The sequence below is a fragment of the Echinops telfairi genome, unplaced genomic scaffold (genome assembly GCF_000313985.2).
Source record: "Echinops telfairi isolate 266 unplaced genomic scaffold, ASM31398v2 ScPeMD7_18;HRSCAF=68, whole genome shotgun sequence".
Classification (NCBI taxonomy): Eukaryota; Metazoa; Chordata; class Mammalia; order Afrosoricida; family Tenrecidae; genus Echinops; species Echinops telfairi.
Genome location: NW_022103915.1, coordinates 71,956,371 through 71,965,274, shown reverse-complemented (window position 1 = coordinate 71,965,274; position 8,904 = coordinate 71,956,371). Strand labels below are relative to the sequence as shown.

Sequence of the window (8,904 nt, the reverse complement as noted above, 5' to 3'; positions counted from 1 at the left end):
AAATGTGCTTTACACAATTGATGTATGCATGGATTGTGTTGAGTTGTATGAGCCCCTAATAAACAATTTAAAAAAAAAAGAATATTTAATGGGTTAGCAGAATTATGAAATACCCACCTAAGAAAGATACTGGGCATTGAGATTCCTGTATTCATTCTAAAGTTCTTGACACTATACCAGATACTGAATATTAAATCTCCTAGTACTAACTGTAAACGCAGTCCAGACTTCGTTTTTTAAATTTTTATCTGTCATTGACTAGTACCTTCAAAAGTTAGGCTGCCACTAAAGTTCTTTTTTTTAAGTATTTGATAATGAAGTGTATTAGTTTAGTGGCTCTCAACCTTCCTAATGCTGAGACCCTTTAAGACAGTTCATGTGGTGGTGACCCCCCTAACCATAAAATTATTTTCGTTGCTACTTCATAACTGTACTTTTGCTACTGTTATGAATTGGGCGACCCCTGTGAAAGGGTCATTCAATCCCCAAAGGGGTCGCGACCCACAGGTTGAGAACTGCTATTAGATTCAAGAAATAGATTTTCAAAAATTCTACAATTTCAAATGTAAAAATATTAAATGCTAGCTACGAAAGGACTACAGCTAGTTAAGTGTTCGAATATTGATGTCCCTTTGTGTTAAAAAGAAAAGAAAGTTTTGCTTTTCCTGATTCAAAAGAAATTTAAATCATCACTGAAAAAAATCCCAAACCACTAGCAATTGCTTCACCTAGATGTAATCTCTACCAGAGGCTATTTTCTAGTTTGGGTCTGTTTTGACCCTAGCCACTATAATTATTTTTAGTTTAGTCCACCTGTTACCTCTTCAGATAAAGCTGTATACCAGGGACAATGGAACCTACCCCACCCCACCTACCCTTCCCTCATGATAGGCGTTGTCTTTTTTTTTTCTTGCCATATCTGAACTTGGCCTACAGAATTAGTGTTTAGAGAAAGACATAGCTCTTTTTCTACCAGAATAAATGAAAACAAGAAAAATATTTTCAGATACATATTTTAATTATGTTATCACAAAAAGTAGAATAAAATTGTACATTTATAGATATATAAGCATATATATGAAGACTAGAAAGACATACAAAAATGTTCGGGTATTGGGTAATATTTTACTTTTCATTACTTTATAGTTTGTTTAATAAAACATTAGATCAAGGCAAAACATTATTTTAGTGTTATAGAATCTTATACAAATGAATCTGTTCAAGAGCTTCTCTGTCCATATCCTTTTCTGGGTATACATCATAGTTCAGAGGTACCTCTTCAATCCAAGTAGATAACTGTATGTTAGTCTAAAAAAATTATAAACAAACATTAGACTTGCAGACTGATCATTTTCTCCGGGATTTCAAGAAGCCATCACTAATTGAGTCATTAAGCACAGCAGACATCTGCGATAATGCTCGGGACCAAGCTCTGCATAGTGCCATGTGAACCTGGTGGTATTACACGACAAGTTCAGTAATCCATTCTGCTTTTGAAACTTGAAAGAATACAGGAAAATGCAGATTGAGTAATTCTTTTAATGCTTTTGGTTTAATAGTTATCATTAAACAATAAAGATAACAAGGAAAATGAACAAGCCCCAAAAACGGTTTCTGTATACAGAGAAGAGAGGGCTGAGGAATCACTTGACGACGGCTCACCCTAACCCTCTGTAATTTTCATCAGGCTCCTCCCTTCATTCAGAAAACTTTAGCACTCACACCACAGAAATTCTGGAGCCAACATGGAAAATAGCTGCTTAAAGGTACTCTTTTAAATGGGAACACAATATGGTTACTCGAGTTTATTTGTAACAACTTTCATACATATTAATTTCTAAAGATTATCTATACAGATGTATGTACACTGAAACAAATTATTTAAATATTTATGAACACCATTCCATAAATTGGATACTTTACTTTTTCCTCTAAAGGAGCACTAGGAGCGTAGTACAGTGGTTATGCGGGCTGCAATCCGCATGGTCAGCAGTTTGAAAACAAGAGCAGCTCAGAGGGAGAAAGACTGGGCTTTCTACTCCCTTAACCAGTTAGTCTCGGAAACGCACAGTGGGTCTCTATAAGTCAGTACTGACATATGGCAGTGAGTGAGCCTTTGCTGTGTGTAAGAAACTGGGCTCTTAACTGCAAGGCCAACACCTGTTCCAAGGGAGGAAGATGAGGTTGTCAGCTCCCATAAAAATTTATAGTCTTGGAAACCTTATACAGGTATAAAGTGGAATCGACTTAATGGTAGTGGATGAGTTAATGCGCTTTAAAAGGTCTGCTTGTATGAGTATGAAAAAGTATGCTAGGATCATACCATTCACAGGGTAGCAATCTTTTCACTGCTGTTGAGTCAATTAACCCTTAGAGACCCTACAGGACTGAGTAAAATTGTCCCTTCCCTCTGGGTTTCTAAGGCCATAAAACCATGCCGGAGCAGAAAGCTTCATCTTTCTCCTGCAGACCCTGCGGTTGGCAGTCCAAAATGTAACCTATTTGTTCACCAAGGCTCCTTGTAGTAATCTTACTGAACGGGAGTGAAGTGTGGGGCTCAGGGGAACTGGGAAAATTAACATCTTTGAAAAAGCATCTCTGCATTATTTCTTTTGTTTTAACAAGTTGGGATTAGTTTTGTAAGTATGAGAATGTAAGAAGGTATTGATGGTAAATGGCTAACCTTCTCAAGGAAAAAAATGGCTAGTTATATTTGGCAGTGCTTACATGCAGGGTGAGCACCACTAAAGACAATGATAGTAAGATGCTATCTGAAAAATGTGAAAACTTCCACTTTGACTCACAGCGCTACTCTATGGGATAGAACAGAACTGCTTCATGATGGTCCAGGCTGTATCTTCATGGAGACAGATGGCCACATCTTTCTGTCAGGTTCACACCAGTTAGCAGCTGAGTGCGTAACCCTGCACCACCAGGGCTCCTTTCAAAGGTCATTTTAAAAAGCTTAATGAAGACTAATTAACCTTCCCACATGGGTTAAGTTATTAAACTCATCTTATTGTTAAATATAAGCTTTATTTTATTTGAAGAACCTGGGGAACAAATAAGTGGTCTGTAGAAGATTCCAAACAGACAGACCTTCAGTCCACATGCTTGATTCTACAAGCCTGGAGCAACTGTTACTGTTGCTCTAAGAGACAAAATTATGCTGCGTGTTCGAAGCCGCTCACATTCAATAGCTTTTATGAGCCTAAGCCATAGCTTAGCTTGTTAAGTGTGTTGTCATATCAATTCTGACTCACAGCAACCCTGAGTGACAAAGTAGAATTGCCCCATAAGGGCTTTCAGGCTGTGATCTTTATAGGAGAGTGCTATGGTGGCATAGCGGGTTAAGTGCTCAGATGGGAACTGACAAGTCTGTAGGTCAAATCCAGTAGCCACTCTGCCAGGGCCATGGCAGTTGGCCTTGGTATAGATTAAATCCCTGAAACCCCTCCAGGGTAGTTCTGTCTCACAAGGTCATCACCAGCCACAATCAACTCCACAGCAGAGTTTGGGGAGTCTCTCTGTTTAATCTTTACAGGAGCAGATAGGTCTTTTTTCTATAGAGCTACTTGGTGGCTTCAAACTGCCAACCTTTCAGTTATCTGGCAAACTCTTCAAACTGTATGCTACCAGGGTTCTTTGATAGCACTGTAAGAATTATTGACCTGTTGTTACCAGTGAAGAAACCACAAGCCAGCACTTAAACCATAAAGTCTTGCTATTTTCTCAAGCATCTATCAGTTATTTTTAGAGAGCTGTCTGTAAAATATTGTAATAGCTACCAGAAAAATTCTTTTGACAAAAATGCTGGAAACAAGGTTTACATACCTGAAGACCTGAGAGAGACTCTTCAAGACTTGGTACTGTTACTAATAAAGATCCTTGTTTCCTTATGTTATGGTTGATATATTCCCAGGCTCTATATTACAAAGATTGTTAAGTTATTAGAAACTAAAATTTAAGAAAGAAAACAAGAGTTATGGCACACACAAAAATCGAGTTATGGCAAAAGGAAATGCAGCAGAGGTAATATCGTAGGCAGGCAGATGGGTAAAAGTTTGCAGCAGAAGTAGGGCCCTAGCAACCTTCTAGAAAATGGTTAACTTTTCTAGTTCCTGAGGAGAGCGCATTGGCCCAATTCTGAGGTTACAGTACTGAAGAGATTAACAAAATCGTGGATAAGGTCAAAAATCAGTCCTTAGAGCTGACATGCATATCAAAGCTGAGTCAGGGCCGTGCCTTCAGTTGTCATCAAGTCAGCGACAACTCACAACTATCTTTGTACAGCAGGATGACATGTTGCCCAGCCACGCACCCCCGATACGTTTTGGAACATAATGTACCCATTATGTCACTCCATCTCACTGATAGTCCCTAATTTTCTGCCAACCCACTACTTTACCAAGTAGCTCGGTGGCACAGTGGCTAAAGTGCTTGGATACAGGTGGGAACACGCTGCTCTAACCTTAGAAACCCAGTAGGGCGGCTCTGCTCTGTCACTTGAGTGAGAATCAACTTGATGGCAACGCATTTGATTTGGGGGGGGGGGAGGGTTCTCTCTTGATTAAATATGATGTCCATCTCTAGCAATTGGTTTTTCCTGATGATATGTACACGTTAATCAAGGGGAAGTCTTGCCATCATTGTGGTTACAGGAGCATTGTGGTTGCATTTCTTCTACAATGGATTTGCTCGTTCTCCTGACAGTCGACAAGAGTACTAGTTGCCAACACCACAATTGGAATACATCAATTCTTCTGCCTTCATTTTTTTCATTGTCCAGCTTTTGCATGTGTGTGAGGTGGTTGAAAAGACCATAGCCTAGGTCAGACACACTTCAGTCATGAAGGTGACATCTTTACTTTTTAAAACTTTAAAGTGGCTTTTGGTAGCAAATTTGTCCAATGCAATATGTTGTTCCCTCATTACTGCTTCCTTGGATGTTAACTGGTTAAGTAGAATGAAACTGTTGACAACGTTATTTTTTAATCTGTGTACTATGACCCAGTTGAGACATTTTTGTTTCTTCACGTTTAGATTTATGGTGAATGCTATAGTTCTTTACCTGCATCAGTAAGAGCTTCAAGCTGACTTCATTTTGGCAAGGAAAACGGAATCCTCTGCATACCACAGGATGTGAATGAACACAGGTTGTGTTCTTCTTTGTATACAGTCTGGTGTTTCAGATTACTGGTTCAGCATACAAACTGGGTATGTCAGGGGAATGGACACAACCCTGCCACACACCTTTTCCAATTATGAATCAAGCAGTGTCTTTTGCTTCCTTTGAATGGCTGCCTTTGATTCACGTACAGATTCTACACGAGCACAACTGTTTTAGAATTCCCATTCTTCATAGTGACACTACCTCAAAACAACAACTTTGTTTCCAACTTCTGCATTCCAATCATTAATAATTTACAGTGCATCTTGAATGCATGCTTGATCACTTTGGGACTGAACAATTTTCAACTTTGGTATTTGTGGTTGGTGCATAAAGTTGAATAAAGGTTGTACTAACTGGTCTTCCTTACAGGTGTATGGCTATTAAATGACCAGGAATAGTCCTGTATTTCACTCCTGGCACAGAGACCATACGGTTATTAGATTGTAAATGGCCAATGTCAGATCATTTGAGCTCACTAACAACTGGGATACTGATCAACAAGAGTTTCATTTCATTTTTGATGACTTCCAATTTCCATACTTCACACATTGTACATTCCCATTACTAGTGGATGTTTGCAGCTATCACTTCTCATTTGGAGTCATGCCAAACAACAAAGATCATAAAGGCTTTCCTCCACCCATGTCATTAAGGTTGACTTTATTTTGAGGCAACAGCTCTGTGCTTCCCACACTGAGGGGTTCACCTTCCAACCCTACACTGGACAATGTGCTCGTTTTCATAAGGTGTAGACCCTTAAATCGCTTATGAATTGTATCAAAACTGGTTCTATAGACACCGGCAGCACTGAAACTACTGGGGATGGGGGTGGGCCAGAGTCATGGAGAAAAAAGACTATAGAGCCTTGAAACCAAGCAAGAACTACCAATAATGGAATAAAATATAAACCAGGAGTACCTGGGTGGTACAAAAGTTAATGTACAGAGTCAAAGGTTAAAGGCTCAAGTTCATGCAAAGGCACTTCAGAAGAAAAGACTAAGTTTCTACTTCTGAAAAATCTGCCACTGAAAATCCTACAAAGCACATTCTACTCTGGGATTAACAGGAATTGGAATTAACTCCCTGGAAGGTGGTTTTATGTACATTCCAGAAAGCCAAACTCACTGCTATTGAGTCGATGTTTACTCACAGTGGCCCTACAGGGCAGGGTAGAACTGCTCCTGAGTTACTTAGACTGCAACTCTTTCTGAGTGGAAAGCCCTGCCTTTTCCCATGGAGGGCTAGTGGTTTCCAACTGCTGACCTCACAGTGAGCAGCCCAACTTGTAACCACTATGCCACCGGGCACCTCTTATGTACGTTAGAGCTTTAAAAATAACATCAAGCATAAAGTCATACTTTACTTAGCTGCCAGTAATACTCAAAGGAAAGACTTCAGCTACAACATGGCACTTGAGAAGGTTAGTGGAATAAGCAGCTTCAAAGCAAGATGGAACACTGCGTGCCTGCCTACCTGTGTCTTAAGGTATAGTTTGTATGGCCAATTGTTTAACCTTTAAGGTACACATGAACTGGATTTCTATAGTACACAAGAGTCATGATTGTATACCCCATCATTAGGGAGCAATGGACAAGCAAAGAAGGGATATAAGTAGTAGGACACTTATTTTAGGTATAGAAATAGCTATTAACTTTAGTAAATTCTGGAGTTTATTACATAAACTTTTCTCATACTAGATCAAAAACCATATGTCAGTGTTTGAATATAAGTGTTACTATTTGAGTTAGAGCTACTTGTTATTTTTGTGATTCCTAAAAATGCTATATTTATAAGCTTATTTAATAAGCATAAAGAATCTGAGTATACTGTGTGGTTGGGTATGGTTGTCAATATCGCACTTCCTTTTTGGTGAACTGTGTCCAACTTATTCTAAGCCTGAGTCTTTCTGAGTAATATTTTCTACTATTTTATATGCTAACTCCTAAAACTATATCATTCTATTGCCCTGAAATTCTGATTTAGATTGAAAAATTTGAGACTAAATGTCATGCCATTTATTGTTTGTGCAGCATAAAATTAATATAGGCAAATGGTAAGTTTTATCAGAATGCTCCTAATTATCAGAATGCCTTACTGAATTTAACTATCACTGCCTTGAGTCGATGCAGACTCATAAAGACCCTGTAGGACAGGGCAGAACTGCCCCCTTTGAGTTTCTGAAACTGCAACTGCTAACAGGAGTAGAAAGTCCTATCTTTCTTCTGAGGAGTGAATAGTGGTTTCAAACTGCTAACCTTGTAGTTAGCAGCCCAACAGATAACCACTAGGGCTTCTAAGGCCTTACTATGACTTCTAAAATTGCTCCTGTATACCATCACTCATAATGAAAACAATAATCATGAAAAGCTAGAATCGACCTACATTCGGAATTCATCGCACTAGACTAACTTAGAAGAAATGACTAACACATGTGGCAAATATGGACTCAGTGAGCCATGTATTCTGTGAATGGAGTACCAGCAAAGTTTGAAAAACAACTCAAACTTATTTTTGGTATTAGGTTCACTGATGGATTTCATCAGTCTTCGGCATTCAAAAGTTTAAGGTATTTTTCCCTTTCAACTTCTTATATAATATAAACCTACCAACATTTTGTACTCTGGTAATTATGTAATATTTAGCTACCTGTCATTAACCTAAAAAATCATAAGGCTAATCATACCTTGTCCACAGAATATGATGCGTAAAGAGGGCACTGTGATTAATACAACTTTGGTCATGATGTATTGCTGGTCATTAGCCTATAACGCCTCCCACTGATTGAGCTTTGACTTTATATATAATTAGTTTCCTGTTGAGCTCATTTGTTTTAAAACTATTTAAATTGTTGATTTCAGAGTGACCAAGCCCTGGTGGCATAGTGCTTACGCACTGGGCTGCTACAGAAACGGCCAGCCTTCAAAACTACCAGCAGCTCCTCTGGAGAAAGACCAGGCTTTCTATTCTCGGGAGGAGTCACAGTCTTAGAAACTCAGCTGGGCAGTTCTACCCTGTCCAGTAGGGTTGCTATGAGTCGGAATCAACACAATGGCAGTGTTTGAGTTTGGTTTTCCTCTTAGTCTACTAGCAATGAATGAGAGGATGTGTTTTGTGATAGGTGAAGGCGTGGGGGGGGGGGCAAGATAAAAGAGTTTAGGCATTCTGGATTCTGTTCAGATAACTGTGTGCATTTTTATTTTTCTGCAGTGGAAGCTTTATTGATGCACTAATCCAAACATACTAGTGTATTCCTGTTCCTACATATGGGCAGGAGCTTTCCAGTGCATGGAGTATGCACATGCCACTAGGATACGTAAGAAATTCTAAGTGGCTAGAAAACCAGCATCCTAACAGACTGCAGGGGTTTTCGAATTACAGGAACTTAGAGGAGCTGATGGACCACCGGGGATCAGAAAATGATCATGGCTTTGTCTTTCCACTATTTGAAAAGTAGGATCGATTCTAGGAACCTATTATTACTATCTCAAGAACATTTAAAAAGTTCAATGATTAATACTTTTTCCCCCAAGAAAATATACTTATGCCCTATATTATATTCATTTATTTTTTTGAATTATAGTCATGTATTTAAAAAGAAAACAAAAAACCATTGCCATCATATTGTTTCCAACTTGTAGTGATCCTAAGTGGGGATCTGGGCATTTGGGAATTAAAAAAAAATATCGCTTTATTAGGAGCTCATACAACTCTGATCACAATCCATACATACA

At 38.8% G+C, this 8,904-nt stretch overlaps 1 protein-coding gene across 1 annotated transcript in view; it reads right to left on the bottom strand.

Moving 5' to 3' along the window:
* Positions 1 to 1,105: 1,105 nt before the first annotated feature.
* The window catches only part of LOC101653412, a 39,310-nt gene continuing 31,511 nt past the window's right edge, over positions 1,106 to 8,904 (bottom strand). Inside the window, exons 7-8 of the mRNA XM_004698525.2 lie at positions 3,835 to 3,925; positions 1,106 to 1,308 (exon numbers count right to left, since the gene is read on the bottom strand). Coding sequence (XP_004698582.1) covers positions 1,192 to 1,308; positions 3,835 to 3,925 — 208 coding nt within the window. The 3' untranslated portion in view covers positions 1,106 to 1,191. The remainder of the gene's footprint in view (positions 1,309 to 3,834; positions 3,926 to 8,904) is intronic.